Genomic DNA, 20915 nt, shown 5'->3' on the forward strand with positions numbered 1-20915 from the left:
GCCTAATTCAAGAAATGGAGGATCATAGGGAAAACTTGTGTACAGGTCATGTACATATAGTCCTAAGATTATGGTCCTAAATTCAAATGGTTTTAAAAGCATTTTAAAATTGATTTGAAAAATCTTGATGAAGCCATCTTAGTGATTGCATTCATCATTGAACATTGTGATATAAAGTTGAGTTAAACTTGAACTATTTCAAAGTTTTTGAACTTTGTATCAAGATTGAAAAATGGAAACTATTTTCATAGAAAACTATTTTTTCATGATAGTATATGTTATGAGGAATGTATCCTCAAAATTTCACAATTTTTCAAATTTTCTGAAATTTTCTAGGAGTTTCTGAATTTCGGGAAGGAAATTTCAGAAATCTCCTGTCAGTGGCTAGATCGGTCCGGGGACCGATCCAGGGAAGATCTGATCGGTCTGCGGACCGATCCAGAGTATTATGGATCAGTCTGCAGACCAATCCAGTGAGTTCCAGTAGCTTGGTGCGATCTGGTGAAGGCCTGATCGGTCTGGGGACCGATCCATGGGGTTTCTGATCGGTCTGGGGACCGATCAGAGCGTGCCAGTTTCTGATTTTCAGCTGTTGTCTGAAATTTCAGTTATGGAAATGCTGTTTTTGTGGATTTCTAAAGGTTTGAGACTCTCCAAGACATTGTTGGTGCAATGGTCAAGGGGGAGTTGACCTTTAGGGGGAGTCTTAACTAATTGTCAAGGGGGAGTTGACTTTTAGGGGGAGTTTTTACTCCTTAAGACTTTTGAGGATTCGTGATATGGGATTATCACTAAGTTGATTGTTGAGTTTAGTATCAAGGGGGAAATTAAGAGTTTCAATGAAAGGTATGGTACTTTCATTAGGAAGAAACTCTTGACCTTGATACTCTCCTTTTTTTTTTTTTTCTTTTTGATGTGTGTCAAAAAGGGGAGAGTGTTCATTGGAGAATTATTGGAGAACCCAAGTTAGGTTATCGGGTTAACCTAAGCTAGGGGAAGAATGTCAAGGAATGTTCGAGGAAGAACATTGGAATTCTTTTTGATGTGTGTCAAAAAGGGGGAGAATTATTGGAGAACCCAAGTTAGGTTATCGGGTTAACCTAAGGGGAGAATGTCTAGAGAATGTTCAAGGAAAGAACATTGGACATTGGAAGATGGTTGGAAAACCTAAGTTAGGTTATCGAGTTAACCTAACTTGATTATGGGTTTTGTCAAACATCAAAAAGGGGGAGATTGTTGGTGCAACCTTAGGTCAAGGTTGACCTGGTTGACCCGACTCGAGGTGACTTGACTCGAGTTGTATTTTGATGTTTGACTTGGGAAGATTGTCGGTGCAACCTTAGGTCAAGGTTGACCTAGTTGAGTTGCATGTTTATGTTTGACACTCGTGAGTGAGTTCTATTCTTGATGTGAGACAAGAATAGATGGTTGGGAGATTATTGGTGCAACCGTAGGTCAAGGATTGACCTGGTTGACCTGATTCAGGAAAGAGTCCAAGTATGGAGACTTGGCAACGGAAAAAGTCCAAGCAGGGAACTTGGCACTGGAAAAGTCCAAGCAGGGAGCTTGGTACGCGAAAAGTCCAAGTGTGGAGACTTGGCACGGGAAAAGTCCAAGTATGGAGACTTGGCACTGGAAAAGTCCAAGTATGGAGACTTCGCACGGAGAAGTCCAGCAGGGAGCTTGGCACGAGGGAAAGTCCTAACTGGATGTTAGGCGGTGTGGAAAGTCCTGGTGAGTGAGGCAGGGGAAAGTCCTAACTGGATGTTAGGCGCTTGGAAAGTCCCGTGAGTGAAGCCAAGAAAGTCCTAATGGATGTTAGGCAGGTGGAAAGTCCCGTGAGTGAAGCCAAGGGAAAGTCCTAACGGGATGTTAGGCAGTTGGAAAGTCCCGTGAGTGAAGCCAAGGAGAAAGTCCTAATCGGATGTTAGGCAGCAGGAAGTCCTGGTGAGTGAAGCGGCAAGGGAAAATCCAGATGGATCGAGTGAACTTCTGTGTTGGAAAGTCCAAGTAGGTCAAGGGAGTGATCGGATACTTGGCACGAAGAGGAAAATCCAGATGGATCAGGGATGATCGGACATCTGGTGTGGAAAAGTCTAAGTGGGTCAAAGGGATTGACCGGACACTTAGCGGGGAGTGCTAGCAGGTCAAGGGAGTGACCGGATGCTAGGCATGATGTACCAACAGGTCAAGGTTGACCGGATGTTGGTGTGGAAGCCTTAGGTTTAGGGCTGAGAAGTTTGGATCGGGCTGCAGATCGATCCAATGATACATGGGTCATCTGATCGGTCTGGTGACCGATCAGTGACCGATCAGTATGCTACTGATGGTTATCTGATCGGTCTGGAGACCGATCAGAAGGAGATCAGTGGCAAACTAGCAGAGAAGAGAAGCCTGATCGGTCTACGGACCGATCAGAAGGTTCCCTGATCGGTCTGTGGACCGATCAGGATGTTCCCTGATCGGTCCATGGACCGATCAGGAACGGAACAGAAGTGAAGGTTCTTCCCTGATCGGTCTGCAGACCGATCAGGATGTTGCCTGATCGGTCCACAGACCGATCAGGGTTCTAGCCGTTGCAACGCAACGGCTAGTTTCTTCGCTGTTTCTTCTTCGCAGGTATAAAGGAGACGAGGGCATCTTCTGTGATTCTTCTTCTTCTTCCTTCGAGTTGCAAAGTGCTGTTGTGCTTGAGCTTTGTTAAGCTCCTCCTTGTCGAAGCTTCGCGTGAGCTTCATCCCACGACTGGATCAGCTGCTGCTAAGTTGCTTGTTGCATCTGTCCGTGAAGTTGCTACTTCATCCGGGACTCCAGTCGACGAGAAGGCAAGCTACTGTGTTTACATTCCTGTTGTATTTTGTTCTTGCTATTCTCTTGTACTCTTAGCTTGCTGTTGCAAGTGATTGTGGCGAGGTTTCTCCACCCACAAGGAGTTTGATTTAGCCGGTTTTCCGGGGACTCATCCACCGACGGATTGATAGGCTTCGTCCACCTTACGGACACGCCGAGGAGTAGGAGTTTCATCTCCGAACCTCGTTACATCCTTGCGTAGAGGTTTGATTTCTTCTCCTGTTTTCTTTCTGCATTTAGTTTCCGCTGCGCTAACCCTAGTTTGTAGAAAGAAACGCGAGCAATTGGGGTCGGCTATTCACACCCCCCCTCTCTAGCAGTACGAAGAGATCCTAACATATGGTACTTCTGACCGAACAAACTCGTGGTTGCTTGAAGGTAAGTCGACTGGCCTCGATATCTCCCGAGCAAAGGAGGCTTCGATAATTCTATCTGCTAACCAGTCGGAAAGACAGTCCGATCGAGTATACAGATGAAAAATAGTGCTCTTTCCAGTGCTTATTCAAGGAGGGCATTTTGTCAAAATAAACAGCGTCCACTCGGGCTTGAAAAAGAAAAGTGCCCGACTTTGATAGTTTTGGATAGTAAAAGTAATGAAACACGCAAGGTACCAGGGGAATCTCGTACAGACGGAATAATACAACAATTCCACATAGCAGTCTAAAAGAATTAGATACTAATTGATACAATGGAATATGAAAATATCTACAAACTTCTAAGAAAAAATGATAGATAGGAAAGCATAGGCCAACAAAGAACTAGTCTTTGAAGAAGGGAAGAAAATCGTGTGGAGGCGTATAAGGGCAAGCATAAGCAGATGGAATGATAACTTGGTAATCGCCAGGAAAATGATAGGGTTATTTTCATTCAGTCGACCTCATCACCATTGAATTTGGATTCGATGAAAGTATACTACAGACCGGGGACAGCCGGGGATAGGGAAGGAGAGACTGCCATGAAATGAAGATAAAAAAATCTCAAATCAAAAGGGGGAAAAGGAAGAAGGAGCTTACTGGAGAAGAATCACCACCGACGAGCGAAAACAGAAGCGAGAACACGAAGACAACACAATTATCAAAAGGAGAATGAAGGGTTTAAAAATCTTGGGGACGACTACCCTGAGTCGTCTGATTTAGGGCTTTGGAAAGTGAGGTTTAATCTTGGCCGTTGATTTTGGAAAGTGACGTGTGACATTCGATTACAGGTGTCATTAATGAGAGAAAGCGCATGATTAAAGGGCATGGCCAAGCGTACTTTGTATTAATGGTCAGGGGTTTGAATGGTTTTCGAGAAATTATGGTGACGTCAGCGGCAAGTAAAATGCACTATGTGGGGGGGGAGCAGTCGAAGCAGAGATCAAAGGGAAGTTAGAAAAACGGTTAAGTGTTGTCCACTATAGATCCGAGCGACACCAACCTTGGAGTATGTTTAGATGATCAGAAGATCGACGAAAAAGAAGTTAAAAGTTGGCTAAAGCACACATTATAGATGAGCGACGGCTCTAAACCCTATCATCTCCGGATGGAGAAAATGCAGCTTCTCGACAAACGGCAAGAGGCAAGAGGGATGTACGTCATAGCCAAGCAGCGGCTCTAAAATCTAGTATGCCCAGTCAAGGAAAATTCATCTTTTTAGTAAGTAAAAGGATCTATAAAAGCCGAGCAGTGGCTCTAAACCCTAGAGCGCCAGACTAGGAAGAGATCACCTTCTGAAAGAATAGTGTGAGTATGGTGACAATCGAGCGGCGGCTCTAAACCCCAATGCGTCCGGTCAACGAGAGTGTTCACAGAGAACACCAAATGTCCACTCAGTCAAACTTACAGTCTCTTTCGGCTAGACTTGAGGGGAAGGCTTGTGATGTGGTGACGAAGAAGAGGCCCGAGGGGGGGAATGCCTGCTAACGTAGAGATCAAGGTCAAAATGATCAAAGGCCCTAGGTGACCAACCGGACCAGACGAGCGGAAGCCTCGGTCGGCCAAGCGAGGGTACCGAACGACCATCCTCCAATAACGGGCAACTGGAGTTGAGAGGTAGGCAGTATGCAATAAGCTTCCAATCCTAGCTGATTGGACTTTACGGTCGGTCGGACGAAGGTAACCACTGACACTCGAGAAGTAGAGAAGGGAACAAGCCAGCAGCTCTGAGCGGCACAACCGAACGAGAATAGTTAGTCCGAGCGGGGTCCGGTCAACCAATAGTGGGGCCCACCTACATATCCGCTTGTACTCTTTTGGATGTTTATGCCATGACAACATAGCATGTCCAGTAGGAGAATTGTACTTTAAAAGCTTCTACCTTGTCACGTCAGGGATTTACATGCTCACGTAAGGAAAAGTGTCAAAAAACACTTTTTGACTTGTCTTTTCCTAGGACGCTTTGAAAACACTATAAAAGGATATTCTCATCTACAGATAGAGGTATGCGCAACTTCATTATGCTCTAGCTATAGTTTCCTACTACTTCATTTGCGAGAATTACTGACTTAAACATCGAAGGATAAATACTGATAACCCTTTTCCAACCTGACACTAACACCTTTAATATTGTAAAGTCACACGGAGTCTTCATCCTATTAATATTCTAGCCACATTCCTAATTTTCCATCTTTTCTATTTTTTACAGGATCAAAATGAATAGGTTAATTACCAATTGTCAAACACCTAAAAACAATTTTATTTTTTTGAATGAATTGTAGCCCTTAGGTATTTTTGATTTATCATCGATATTTTATTTGTCATCGCTTTTAGTATCCTAAAGATTATTTTTTCCAATGAAAACGCTTCCTTTAGATTTTCTTTTTTTTCCCAATGAAATGTAGAAATATTTCTTGCATTTTCATTTGGGCTACATTCCTAGCTTTCTTTACCTGGATGGATTATGAATTTCATTTTTTTGCAGAATTTATCTGATTCTATATTTATATGTAGGGACAGAATCAAAGAGGGTGATGGCGACGACCATCTCCTGTTAATTAAGAAATATATGAAATATACGAATAGAGGGTAAAAAAGAGATAAATAGAAGATAATAATATGATCATCTCCTCTTAATATAAACATATATATTTTGTCCCCTCAATATAAAATTCTTAATTCCGTCCTTATTTATATGAGAATGCTACTCCTAGCTTATGAATCATTAGGGTATGAGACAATTGCCAGCTACTTGAATGGAGGTACACATATCTTTTCCTTTACCAAACCTCCATTGGTAAATTTTGAATGAAACCAAAATAAATATAGATACCTGATTGAGCTTACGCATCAGGTGTTTGTGCTTTTGTTGGACTTTCAAGTCTTGAGACAGTACATGTCTTTAACCATAGTCCATTAGTACGAATGCACTTCTTTGGATATAGTTGGCTCCTTGTAAGTATTTAATTTTTCTTTTTTGGACAAGAATAAAAAAAACGTCTCAAATTAAGAGAAGTTGAAAGTGTCCTTAAAATTTAAAAAAAAAAAATTCAAATGAACGTTTTTCTCATAATTGTATCCCAAAATTATCTTTTGATTCAACACTATTGTAAAATTATCTAGTTTTTACAACAGCTAAAAGTTACTGAATAGCTACTCTAATATATTTAAGATGAGTTTAAAATTTAAGATTTATATCGTATAAAAGCTACCTAATAACTACTATAGTATGTTTAGTGTGAATTTATAATTTAAGATTTAGGATATTTGAATATTATTATATTAAAATATTATTTATCAATATAGTTAAAATAGTTGTAAAAGGTATTTTGATATAATAGTATTCATATATCCTAAATTTTAAATCTTAAATTTTTAATTCACACTAAACACATTATAGTAGCTACTGGATATACCTTCTACATATTATAGTTAGGGTTGTAAATGAACCAAGCGTTCGTGAATAAGCTTGATGTTTGGCTTGGTAAGAGCTTGTTTATGTTCATTCAATATACATTAGATTAATTAAACAAACAAGCTTGAACATATATATATTCAGCTTGTTAACGTTCGTGAACAACGTTCGTGAACAACGTTCGTGAACAATATTCACGAACAATATTTATTAATAAAATTCTTTTCAATATGCTAAATAAAAAATAAAATAAATAAATTTAAACAATCAAACAATTAAAAGTTTCAAACAATCTTGAATTGAGAGCTTGATAACATCTAAATGAACCAAGCTTAAACCAAGCTCAAGCCAAACTTGAATTGAGAGTTTGATAACATCTAAACGAACTAAGCTCAAGCCAAGCTTCAAACAAGCTCAAGCTCATAAAAAATAAACCAAGCCAAGCTTGAACAATCATTTCAAAAGCTTGGTTCATTTTAAGCTCGGCTCGACTCGGCTCGGTTATCTTATCATACAAGCTTGAACACCCCAAAACTCGGCTCGGCTTATTTACAGCCCTAATTATAGCAACTACTAAGTAATTTTTACATGATGTAAAATCTTAAATCCTAAAATGGCCTTAAATAACTTCTATATGTTATTCTGCAGAATCACTAGGTTAAATGATAATTTTGAGATAAAATTATGAAAGAGGCACCCATTTAAATTTTTTAATAAAAAGGGGCCAATTTGTAAAATCTAGATGTCATTTTATTTTCGACCATCTTTATTTTCCCTTTTTGTTTTTCCATTGATTTACTTTATACAATTTTGTGCATGATATTTGACAAAAACAAATTATTATAATTGGTAATTAACCTATTCACTAATTACACAAGTAGAAAAAAAAGTGTTCTTATTACAACATATATCCAAGGGCAAATTTCAGAAATTTTGGTAGCAAGTTGCTCCAATGAAACATTTCAAACTCAAATAATTAAGACTAAGAATATAATGTCACACCGCCAAAGGAAACAAAATAGACAAAAATTAGGTGAATTTTTTTCATAATTTTTACTTTGCCCGAATTAATTGATTGTTGAATACCTGAATTATATTTAAAAAATCGAGATGACTACAAAATTATGGTCAGGCATTCCGTAAAATTTCCATTCGGCAACAACTAAGCGATTTGCCTATCAAGTCTCTAAATTAACTTAGTTTCTTTTACCTTATTTTATTTTACAATAGATTATATTTGTAAAAAATACATATGTTAAGAAGGAATACATTTTTAAATCTATTTTTTTATACTATATATAAATTAGTTTGGTAATAATATTAATATTCACTACTTTATGTTTGAAAGATCTTTTCATTTTAACCCTCAATTAATTGACCCATGATTTGGCTGGTCTCTTTTGCATAATTTTTATTTAAAATAAAAAACATTTTTTTAATAATTAAAATTTTAAAATAATGTAAAACAATAAAATATTAATTATAATGAACAACCCATTTTATATATTTTTATATAATTTAAATAAAAAGCAGATAATTAAAGAACAATCGCATATATCTCCGATTCAGACATGGAAAGGCTGCCAATCGCCGGCGTACTGCCCTTCCGGCTGCACCTTGGCCGCGGCGGCGGCGGTGCCGGCCCCGTCGTGAATGTAGGCGTAGTACCTGAGCACGAAGGCGAGCGCCATGACCACCCACTCCATGCAGAAGATGAGCACGCCGAGTGCCCCGACCATCCGCAGAATCACCGCGCCGTCCTCCTCCCGCACGTACGACTTGAGCCCGTCGGCGAGGAAGTCGGCGGTGCGGGTGAGGGCGAGGACGGCCACGGCGCCCTGGAGGATGGCGGCGAGCACGGTGGCGACCATGTGTGCGCCGTACCAGCGGGAGGAGGGGGCGGCGGCGGCGGCCGCCCCGCAGCCGGCTATGGCGGCGGCGATGGTGAAGGCGTGGAGAAGGATGAGAAGGAAGCCGCAGGCTGAGGGGAGCAGGCGGAGGGAGAAGGTGAGGAAGATGCAGCTGGAGGCGGCGCCGAGGAGGACGTAGTTGGAGAAGAGGAAGGACTTGTGCGCGCGGCAGCGGGCGGCAGAGGAGGAGGCGGCCGGCGGGGAAGCGACGGAGAGGATCCCCATTGGTCGATGTGAATCTGTCGCGAGGAATTACTTATCTGTCGAAGAGATTGAGACTTGAGAGAGAGAGATGATCGGTAATGGGAGAGGAGAGGAGAGGAGAGAGTGGTATTTGAAGGGCTTGAGAACAGAGTAGAAGGGGCGAATTCGACCGTTGGAAGAGGAGCGAGGTGGATGGATTAACGGCTACTTCTTCTTTTTGCTTTTATTACACCGCTATATATTCGGTTCTTTAGGATTTGTATAAAACCAAATATAATTAAGAAAAAATAAAAACATCTCTTTTATAATAATTATTATTCATCACGCATATGTGTTACATGTATAATATAATATATGAATATGTATAAATTAATATCTTAGACCTAAGGGTACATCAGACTCCTACAATACTACAACATAAGAGCGACATTCAAGAACCCTAACAGCAAGCTATTGTAACGAACTCTTCCTTATAAAAAAAATAATTTAATTTTTTATATCAGATATTAAATTGATAAGAATAGATACTATACTTGATCTTAGTCAAAAGGTTAAGAAATATATACTTTCTAATGTTGTCGACCGAAGATATGATATTAAATAGAACCATGATATTGTATATTTTTTATATAAAAAATAATCAGAAAAAATTATTAATAAACTTTAAAATTATTTTTAATATGAAAAAAAGAATATTAACATAATTTTATTTTAGACTTTATCAAAATTAATTTTATATATATTGAATTGAATCAGTCATTCAAAACTTAATCAGTTTAAAGAGTTGGATATAATAGTTATCAAAATTATTTAAATTTAATTAAAATTTGTTCAAGCAAAATTGTTTTAATAGGACTGTAACAAGTATGACTATAACAATTATAGTCTTTTGGAGATGAAAAATACTTTTAGGATGAAAAATTAGGATGAGACATCTTTTCAATATATCTTTTTAACGATCATGAAAATAAAGAGTGCCCTTTTAATTTTTATTTTACCTTTAAATTGATCATGATGGAGAAAAATTTCTATCGGAAACATAAAGGAGTGTTACTAACGAGAAGAGAAGAAAAAGAATATTAAAGTTGTCTTACAATCCAACATCTCAAATTTATCATCCTATTAAAGAAAAATATTTACAATCCATCATAACTAAAAATCAAATCATGAATATTTGGGAGACTAGATGCGCACCCTAGGGTGCGGGTGGTCGCCGGGCCAGGGGGTCTTGCTCTCTCAATTTTGATGTTCCATCTCAAATTTCGTCAATCAAAACTTCGAGGCTAAGATGACTCAAGAACATGGACACAGGTTGATATGCATCACCAAGTGTCAAGATTCATGATCTTCATCAAAGATGACCTGTTATTAGCACAATTCACAATTTGGTAGACTTGGTTTTCGTCTAGCTTGTCCATCAATGTTTCTCCATAGAGAACATACAATGAAAGTTCCAACACACTTCATGCATCGTCATTCAAATTACCTTGTTTATAAAGATCCTGACAAGAATTAACTTGAAAGTAAAAGAAAGAACATAAAATGAAGCAAAGCAAATTCAGCATGAGCTCACAGCAAATTCGGTAAATTTGCTTTCTTGGTGAACATTATTTAGGGTTTACATTCTCGGTTCCTATGAATTCACAAGCCTTTCCATGACAATCCTGAGTATTGCTGGTGCATCCACAGTTACAGCAATCTTCACTGTGGGCTTATTTGACCATTCTGTGACTTCTCCATACCTATTAACATTTTAAAGCAAATTAGTAATACTATAAACCATTCAGAACTTTTGCGATACATTCAAAGAATAGGCATTCTTCTCTAGTTTGTTCTCGTCTTGAGAAAACATGCTTTTTGTGCATATGAACTCAATGAAGAGATACTGAGAGATAAATGAAACATGTTGTTCGCATTTATCTGGCAGCATTTCCTTCAACGTAAGGTTTTCCTACAAAAAACTAGCAGCTTAACAAGAAAATACTGATCTTGGTATGGAATGATCATTGTATCTCATAGTCGAGATGAAAGGCGTACAACACTAGCACCGCAGATATGTCTCAAACATAATGCTAAGAAGTAAATGCACCGTGTAATAAAGAGGGTTACAATCTTATCTAAGTTTTTAACTTGAGTTTAAGCATTCAAGGCTAGTAGTTGAGCATGACAAGGGTCAATTCTGTCATCTAGGTAGGTTGTGACATATGCCCTTTGGAAGACAGTGACGAAGAGTGATTCTATTGCAACAAAAGGTGACTCGTTCACCCAAGCGTCCCTCAACGCCGGCCACACAGCAAGGTGAAGGGAGTAAATCATGGTGACCGAGTGGTCTCTCAACAAAGAGTGATTCTTCTAGTTGGCAAAAGGTGACTGCGCTCACCCAGCACCCTACCAACCCATCCCAAGGCCAACACAGAGGAGGTAAATCACAGGTGACTACTGGCCTTGGAATAGTGACTGACGCATGAAGAAGGCATTTACCTCGGCTATGCCGAGATTCGAACCCCAGACCTCAAGGACAAAGAGTTGATTCTAGATAATACGGAGAGTTGCCCATAAAATTGTACTCCTTGGAGATAGAGGTGAAATTGATGTACAACATCAGCCCTTGCTACTTTGATTAATTTGAGTCTTCCAATGAGAACAAATCTGAAGGAGGATGAAGAAAGTTATGTGCAATCTTGTTGAAAAGGACATTGTTTTGAGGGTGATGATTGTGTGAGTTCATGGAAAGAAGGTTATGCTATACATCAAATCTGCGACCTCTTCCTCAAATAAATAAATAAAAACTCGCACTAATACCGAGTTTAGAACAGTATTTTATTATATTGATTAAAAAAGAACAATTACAGGAATTTGACAGAGCATGGAAGGACCAAATACCTCATTGGGGACCAACTTCAAGTCTCAAGTGAAGTCTAACACCATCGATGTAAATATATCATATGGGACTAAGAGCCAATTTATTGTGACATTCTTAAACTAATAGGGTTAGGCTATTTAGCAGAAACAGAACTGTTTTCCTCAAACAAGATTGAAGTCAACAATTGGGATTTAACTTCATGGTGACCTTCAAGCTGAAATACTGAGCAAAATTTTGCTTCCCTGCTTTTCAAGATAGTACATAGTTCCAAGTGCTCTTTGGCATAGATCACAAAATAACACGAGTATAAACCTTACCCAATTGGACTAGCAAGTATGATAGTAGTATTATTAATGAAAGAAAGCCAAAGTTATTTTGTGCGATAGACTTTGCAATGCATCCTTTGATTTTGTTTCTTGCAAGCTATTGTTACTCGACCATCCATTACTAGCAATAAGGAAAATCCATAAACTGGCTATTTGTACATTCATTTTGTGTATTCAGATTAATAAATAACGGGTTTAATATATTCACATATCATTCTTCAGTAGCATAACCTTGAAATGAAAATTAATCATGAAGATACCTAGCTTGGTATCTGAAATCTCACAATGATGTCATTTTAAAGAAAAAATATAATAAAGTTTTTTTTTCACAAAAGAAATGCTTACGTTTTTCTGGTATTGTCAAGTACGGTCATGCCCCTAGTTATACCACTTGTCTGGACTCGTATCACGCCCTCAGTATAAGTCAACAATGATGGATCCACTGCGGCAAGAAGAGCTGTTGGGTCATGAAGGTAAACTCCTGCATAATAACAAAGATTATAATTCTGTCTATATGTGCTTCAAATTTCTCAGCAAAAGTCTGCCTTTGCAAACCTTGTGTTCCATAGGCATCATGGTGATACGAAAAGTAAATCCCTAAAATATTGGACAGATATTGAGCAAGTTTGCCCTTTGATTGTGTGAGCTTCTCAAAATCTGCATCTGAAATATAGACAAATGTAATTAGTTTAGAAATTACAGATACATGTATTGGAAGCATCATTTTGTTAATAAGAAGTTCTAACTCTACTAACAAGTGGTGCAAAAGGATACAGAGAAATAGCACATCTACCTGTAAAAATAACTTGATGTGTCACGTTTAATCCCACAGTAAGAATATCAGCCCCGCTAGTGAACACAATATCAGCAGCATCAGGATCACCAAATATCTGCTTATCCATTTTCATAAAGAAATAAAGGTAAATGGAATAAGATAGAAAAAAGGAATGAAATTATGCACTGTGTTAAAAGTTTGATTCCTCTAGTTAGACAGCAATCATGCGATAAGATGACTATTGACAAGTTTTAAAAGTTCAACTGATTGTATCAGTTGTCAAAAAAAGCAAGTCATAAAATGGTATTTAATTCAAGGTCAAATGGAAGTAATAATGCCACAAGGATTATGACAACATACATTAGCCTCAGCTGCTGGATTAACATTCCCATTCACAGAAAAGGCACCACCAAGGATGATGATTTGCCCTATCGTTTTAGAAAATTCTGGGTCGAGTTCCATGGCCTGAAACATGTGTTAAAACTTTAAAGAATATATGATGAGTTCATTACATGAATGATGAATCATATCAGAAACTAACCAGTGCAATATTGGTAAGTGGGCCAAGGGCAACAACAGTAACTTCTCCAGCAAATTGCTTAGCTTTTTCTACAATAAAAGTTGCAGCTGATTCATCAATGGCCTTTCCTTTTGGCGGTGGAAAGTTCTGGTTTCCTAGCCCATCCGAACCATGTACAAAATCAGCAATCCGGAGCTTTGTACCTTTCTATTCAATGTAAGAAATATGAAGGTGTTTTGAGGATGTCAGGTATAGAAGTATGCCTTTACAACAAAGTAATAATCATCTATTTGTATCAGCTTTGTACCTTCTTGCCAAAAAAAAAAAAAAAAATCAATATGGAGATATTTTGAGGATGTCAGATGTAGAAGTATGCTTCTACAACAAAGTAACAGTAATCTATTTGTATCATAGTTAGACCTTTACAATGAATGATTTTCACTGTGCAACAAGGTACAATTCATATGTAAAACAATGCGTACAATATCAATTGGCAGTACAAAAGAATTCATCAGATCTGATATATTCTTCTGTACTGCCAATTGATACCGTACACATTGTTTTACATATGAATTGTACCTTGTTGCACAGTGAAAATCATTAATTGTAAAGTCTAACTATGATACAAATAGATTACTGTTAGTGTGTGTGTGTGTATATATATATATATATATCTTGCATTCTAGGAAAAAAAAAGGAAGAAAAAAAGATTAAATCCAAACCTTCAGAATTAAACCCAACTCATAGTAAGGAAATAGGAAAAAATAAATACTTCTATTAAATAGTAGAAAGGAAGAAATTAGGGGCAATCAAGTTCTAAGAGTCAAAGATGAAGTAGAAAAAAGAATTCTTGCCATGTGCAGACTTGGAGTTTATGAGGGTGATGTTGACACTTGGTGAAATTATAGATAATGGTTAGGTGGAAAAGATGATGAAATGATCATGCTAGAGGTTAATGACAATAATGATATAGACATGAGAGTGAAATTCTAGTAACAAACTCTAAATCGAATAAGAGACTTTTGGGAATTTCCAAAGGAAGATATGAGTTTTGATGATATAAACCTAACTAATTGTCTTTAATTGAGCTTCCTAGATAAGTATTTTCGTATATGTACGTATTTAATGTAATTGGTTATAACTTATATCTAATTGGAGCAAAAGGTGAAACTGTCACCTTAGCAGCCCCTCTAGAAGAGTGTAAATCAAGGGGGCATTTGCCCTAATATAGTCACCCTTTGCATGGGAAAGATCATGCACCCAACAAGACATTTTGTACTCGCTGAGAATTGATCTCAAGACCTATTGAAGCAACCACCCATGCAGATATCAACTGCGTCAACCTGTGGGGGCTATAACTTATATCTAATAAACTTAATTTGTCAATGAAATAGCATTGATGTACAATTCTAAATGACATGATATGAACATGTTTAGCCATTTTGGTTACCCTAAGATATGAAGCAATATATTTCTCTTGTTTATTTATTATTATTATTTTTTAATTCAGGTGGTATTTGGGCCTTAGGTCCAACTAGTCCCGGAGGCGGACGGCTCGGCCTCATAGGCCAACCATCAAGTAAATCCTTATGAACCATAACATTAAGCTCAATTAATCATATTATGGTATTACATAAGACGTTTCACAGTTTTGTGTATATACATATTTTATGTTATTATTAGTTAGGCATTGCAATTCACAATCCAATAGGATTGACTATTTGGAAATTCTCTAAAATGTTCACGGTATAAGCACGAACTTCATAATCTTGTTTTTCATGTATTTGCAAGAGAATGAGGTTAAATATAAATAATAAAAATCAGGACTAGGAGTAAATTGATTAGGAGTACGAGGGGTCCCCCTATTAGATCATTATCTCAACTATATGACTACATCTTTTTATTTAATTCTTAAGAGGCAAATTTATACTATTGTTTAAAATCTAGAGTCATATTAGTTGGCACAGGTGAAACTTTTTGAGGTTAAAGTCAAAAGGCATCATGCAAGTTTTTATTTAATCCTTAAGAGGAAAATATATACTATTGTTTAAAATCTAGAGTCATGTTAGTTGACACAGATGAAACTCTTTGAGATGAAAGTCAAAAGGCATGATCCAAGTTTTTGTTTAATCCTTAAGAGGCAAATATATACTATTGTTTAAAATCTAGAGTCAAGTTAGTTGGCACAGGTGAAACTTTTTGAGGTTAAAGTCAAAAGGCATGATGCAAGAAGCTCTATGTTGACTCCTGTGCATTGGAACCGCCTTCTCTATGCCGAAACTCTAGTTTCCTCCTCCAGCATAGACCTGCATGTTGTGACTCACGTTTCTTCAGCAGTGCTTCACGTGATGGCTCTCCACTCTAGATAACCTTTCTAGTCTCCTACTCCTTTTCTTCCTCTTTCTATAACTTCCTTTTTTTTTTTCCTTTCCCCTTCTCCTCTTTTGGCACACCTTTGACACTGATACTCGTACTAATTGTACATCTAGAGCCGACCATGGACTGAAACCTGGATCAGTTAGTTATTTCAATCATTGGTCTACTGCGCGTTATAACTTAAATGACTAGCTGGTGAAAAACTCAATAAGAACAGAAAGAAACTAGTAGATGGTAGAAAACAACAGAGGGACATAAACAATGGCTTCTAAAATTGAACACTCTTTTCTTTAAAAGAGAATAGCTTATAAATGTAAACGATTTGTTTCAAAATTACCAAGATAGTGACATGAGATCCCTCAGCAACTGGAATATCAGTCCTTCCTGCAATTTCCAGCTAAAAGAACAAGGAAGTTCGTATAGGTCAGCGACGAAAGTTTTGATACGAACTATTAAAAACAAAAAACAAGAAAAAAAAATCCAAAACATGCAGGATTTTTTGGTCCCCATTACCAAATGCAGAGCATTTTTGGTAGCAAGTTCTGTATAGACATTCCCATAAATTGTCGTCAGCCCGATCACCTCTATCTCCGGAGAATTCAACGCCACAAAGATCGCCATCGCATCGTCTAATCGTCCCAAACACGCGAAAATATTAGCAAAAAGATCTCCCTTTAAGCGCATAATTAGCAAAAAAATTCTTTGACAAAGATGCAGATCGAGATCGAAATCAGATGAAACCAAATCTAACCCACGAAAGTTGCGGATGAGTGATAAAATCAAATCGAAGCCAAAGTAGAAGACGACAAAATAAAAGAGATTTGCTTAGATTGAAGGTTAGGGCTTTGATTACCGATTCCAGGGTCGGTATCAATGATAACCTTCTTCCTCTCCGCCTTCCCCATGCCGTAACGCAAGCGCAGAGCTGGAGAGGAAGTGCAGGACGCGTCTGGTGCGGCATCGCTCCGTTTTATTTATTCGCTGGAAGATTTCATTGTGCTACCTCTTCTTTAATCATTTTCACAGAGCGGTCTATTGACAATTTGACGTCAAGGACTCAAAAAAAAACAGACGTAGAAAGTACAACACTTTGACTCTCAAAGTTTCGAAAATAATAATTTGGTCCGTATAATTTTAAATATAAATTTTATTTTAAAAATTAATTTATGTTAAAAATTATTGTTATTAATATATTATTCTGAATTAGTATTTATGAACATAAATATAATTAAAATTGGTACAGTGATAAGGGAGAGCTCATCTATTATGGATCAATTGACACGGTATTGACTAAAATCAAGGTGATCAACATCGAGCTTATAATTATCCCGGTCAATAAAGGAATGGTCGAGCGGACATCACCCGACCGGTCGAGGCATCATGAGCCAGCCCGCAGGAAAACGAACCGCTCGGACCACCCGTCCGGCGCAAGGAATGACATTACACATGAGGAGACAAGAAAACAAAAGAGAGCATGCCGTCTGTCATTTAATATGAGGAAGCCCAGATGAAGAAGAACACTATATTTATCATCAATATACGGAAGTCAAGACAAATAAGTTTTCCTTTGGCAATTAATATCATTAAATAAGGACAGATGAACAATCACAGAAAAAAGTATAAAAAGGTACGCCAGGTATGAGGAAGGCAAGATTTATCATTTTTCTTGATTACTCTTTTTTTTTTTATTTTGACTTGAGCATCGGAAAGCCAACGTCAGAGACCCCTTCCCTGCTTTGGTTTTATTTTGCAGGATCGAACTCTTTTTCCTGTCAGCGGTCACCTCATCCCCGACTTTCTAGCTTCCTTCATTCGGACAGGATCAAAAACTAATAATCGAAATGATATAGAACTATGTTCTATGCTCGTCTGATTATATATATATACTCAAATATCAATTTAATATAATATATTAAAAAATAATGATTTTTTAAATAAAAATATGTTTGAAAAATCTAATTAATATTAAAAAACACTGCACTTAACATATTGAGTCAAATTGATATTTAAAAGTATGGATATAATTAAGAAAACTAAATAAACACATAAAACCTGATTTCGTACTATTCTAAGCTTTCTAGATCAATCTATCGATTTTGTCTAAAATCGATCAAAATCGGCTAATGGATCTAGAGAGCACTGAATGATATAGAGTTAGGTCATATGTATTCGTCTAATTTTCTTGATTATATTTATGCCTAGGGATGTAAACGAGCCGAAGAGTATTAAGCTCGAGCTCGGCTCGTTTAAGTTACATTCGGTCTCGAGTTCGAATCAAACTTTTATCACAAGGCTCGAGCTCGGCTCGTTTTGGAATTACAAAGCTCGCGAACAATTCGAGCTCGACTTGTTATTAGCTCGATTATCATAGTTAACGAACATAACTCGTTAATCGAGCTCAGACTCGTATTGGGGCTCGTTTTATAGCTCTTTTTTTTTGCACGTTTTGTAGGCTTGTTAAGCGAGTTTGAAAACTCATTTGAATAACTATTCAACAAACCTAACAACTAAAATAATATAAACTCAGCACATCATTAAACATCCCAAACTACTACATTAAACTTCCAAACTCAACACATCATTGAACATGTTCACGAACCCTTTAATCGAATCGAGCCCGAGTTCACGAGCCTATAAACGAATATATTCTGGAGCCCTTTAAACGAGTTGAGCTCGAGTCCGAGTTCATGAGCCTATAAACGAACATGTTCTCAAGCCCTTTAAATGAGTCGAGCTCGAGCTTGAGTTCACAAACCTATAAACAAACATGTTCTCGAGCCCTTTAAACGAGTCGAGCTCGAGTCCTTTAAACGAGCCGAGCTCAAGCTCGAGCTCGCGAGCCTATAAACAAATATGTTCACGGGCTCATGAGCTGAATATCCTTAAGCTCGAGCTCGACTCGATAAAACTATCGAGCTCGAGCTCGACTCGATAAAATAAACGAACGAACTCGAACGAACTTTTTATCAAATCAAGCTCCGAATAGCTCACGAACCATTTGGTTCATTTACATCCCTATTCATGCATTCAAACATTAATTTGACCAAATATATTGGGTACCATGATTTTTTTTTACACGAATTAGATTTTTTGAACATATTTATGTTAAAAAAATCATTGCTCTCAATATATTATGGCAAATTGATGTTTGAGGATATAGATATAATTAAGAGAATTAGATAAACACATAAAACTTGGTTACATATTGATCCTGTTAGGAATCTGAGTCAGATGGAGGCCGGTGGAGATGACGTTGGTGTTGACGGAGAAGCGACTTTGACGCACCCTGGAATATTCTCTGGCGTATGACAGTTATTCTCTGACTAGAGGTTACAATCCCCTGATATTGTTGTCGTTTATCGCTTTCCGTCCCACTCGGGTTCAGCTACAGACAACTCGGGATGACTGCTTAGAGACACCACCAAGATTGAGCCTTGATAAAGTGGATGAGTTGTGGCGAACCGATCTGGTTTTATCTGAGATTATAGCGAGGGTCCTATCTTTCATGCCTTGACCGCTGAAGAGCCGGTCGGGAGTTGTCTTAGTAAAAGTAACATGACCCCCTATAAAGCCCGAGCTGGGGAAACATGATCCATCAGGGGTAGGTCAGCAATTAATCCAGACTGCATCTTACATCTTAGATCTGGGGACCTGCCCTGCCTGTGACCGACCAGGAATTATACGGATGATGACGCGAGGCGATCCGACTCCCTGCTTCTCTTGAATGTTGACCACCACGTTCTTTTGAGTTTTGACTGCCACACCCCCTTGACTTTTGACTGACACGTCCACTTGACTTTTGACTGTCACATCCCCTTGACTTTTGACTTCATGGCATTATCGGGCCTCTCATTTATGCACCATATCACATATCATCTGAGCTCTTTAGGTTCATCAACCGATTTTGATCGATTTCAAGCAAAATTAATAGATGGACCTAGAGAGCTCATAATGATATGAAATTAAATTTTATATGTTCATCTAGTTCTCTTAATTATATTAACACTTTCAAATATTAATTTGATCCTATATATATATATATATATATATATATATATATATATAATACAATGATTCTTTTAATATGAATTACATGTTAAATTGATGTATATATATATATATATATATATATATATATATATATATATATATACTATATTAAAAATAATTATTTTTTTTTTAACGTAAATTGATCTTTTAAACAAAATTTGATTTCGATCCCTTTAAAGTTATTTTAATAAAATTTAAGAAAAATGAATAGAAAGTCCGTATATTCTTAGAAAATAGGGTGATTTATTTATTTATTTATTTTTACGCTCTTCTTTATATTTACCCATATTTTAATTTGCTTTTTCATTTTAATACCCTAATTTAACTTATGAATTATTAATTATATCACAAATTATTTAATTTTTTCTCAAAAAAAAATAACGATAAATGCTATTTCAATTATTATGTTTATTATTTAATATTACTTTTTTTATAAAAATTGTTTTAATAGCTATTAAAAATAAATAAAAAATAGATAAAATGATAAAGTATTCTTTTATTGATGATTTACTTTATCAATCTAGTATTCTAAGCACCGTACTATTTTAGTATTTTAAGAGGCCCACTCTTTTATCTACTATTAGAATATTTAGTATGACATATATTTAATAATATATTTTAGGTAAAAAGACGCTTTTAAATTTATATAAATCAAAAGGCTGTCTTTGTTTTTTTTTTAAAATAAAAAAAATAAAAGAGTACCCGATAAAAATATTATTCCTAAAATAGGTTTATCTAATGGTGTTGTATGGTAGTAAAAGATGTAATCTATCTTTTCAGTACTCTTACCCGTTTGACTCTATGGCTATCTATGAAAAAATAAATAAGGAGATTATAATTGACTAATGTGAGGAGGTTTTATTTTTCCGAGTTTGTGAAGATTCTAATCTTTACCCTATGGTAGTAATTCTGTCCCGTACTAACCTACTCAGCTCTACTTGTAGCAGCTATGAGTAATTGTTTTAACATTATTTCTTACTTTCAATACTATTATATGTGGTAAAAAAGATAATTCACTCGCTCCAGTGTTTGTCCCCGTCAAACCGTCCTTATGTCAACATATATGAGATAAATCACTAGTCATTAGTGCAATAGTCAAGACATGAGAAAAAATATACTCAGACATATTAAATTTCGACTCTAAGAACTAATACGGTAATACCTGATATCTCAACTAACATATCACTCCGAGGGAATGTTATAATAGTATTAT

General features: G+C 36.9%; 2 protein-coding genes and 1 pseudogene across 2 annotated transcripts; all 3 read right to left on the reverse strand.

The window, feature by feature from the left end:
• Positions 1-8092: 8092 nt before the first annotated feature.
• On the reverse strand, positions 8093-8888 carry LOC122039719. The gene has a single exon (XM_042599187.1). It carries the CDS (start codon positions 8811-8813, stop codon positions 8244-8246), a length of 570 nt encoding a protein of 189 aa, XP_042455121.1. The 5' UTR covers positions 8814-8888; the 3' UTR covers positions 8093-8243.
• Positions 8889-9176: 288 nt separating this feature from the next.
• Positions 9177-9352, reverse strand: LOC122044496 (annotated as a pseudogene).
• Positions 9353-10237: 885 nt separating this feature from the next.
• Positions 10238-16646, reverse strand: LOC122041255 (probable uridine nucleosidase 2). The gene is made up of 9 exons (XM_042600886.1): positions 16506-16646; positions 16166-16281; positions 15990-16049; positions 13298-13483; positions 13117-13221; positions 12775-12871; positions 12537-12644; positions 12327-12462; positions 10238-10534 (listed from the first exon to the last, which is right to left on the reverse strand). Exons 1-9 carry the CDS (start codon positions 16555-16557, stop codon positions 10426-10428), a joined length of 969 nt encoding a protein of 322 aa, XP_042456820.1. The 5' UTR covers positions 16558-16646; the 3' UTR covers positions 10238-10425.
• Positions 16647-20915: the final 4269 nt, after the last annotated feature.

This window comes from Zingiber officinale, chromosome 2A, assembly GCF_018446385.1.
Source record: "Zingiber officinale cultivar Zhangliang chromosome 2A, Zo_v1.1, whole genome shotgun sequence".
Taxonomy (NCBI): domain Eukaryota; kingdom Viridiplantae; phylum Streptophyta; class Magnoliopsida; order Zingiberales; family Zingiberaceae; genus Zingiber; species Zingiber officinale.

Excerpts from the sequence above, each read along its gene's own strand:
- LOC122039719 (XM_042599187.1), bottom strand. The coding sequence starts at position 8,813 with ATGGGGATCCTCTCCGTCGCTTCCCCGCCGGCCGCCTCCTCCTCTGCC.
- LOC122041255 (XM_042600886.1), bottom strand. The coding sequence starts at position 16,557 with ATGGGGAAGGCGGAGAGGAAGAAGGTTATCATTGATACCGACCCTGGA. Across the intron at positions 13,484-15,989 it reads GATCTCATGTCACTATCTTG|AAAGGTACAAAGCTCCGGAT; the intron begins GTAATTTTGAAA and ends TACATTGAATAG. Across the intron at positions 10,535-12,326 it reads CTTGACAATACCAGAAAAAC|GTATGGAGAAGTCACAGAAT; the intron begins GTAAGCATTTCT and ends AAATGTTAATAG.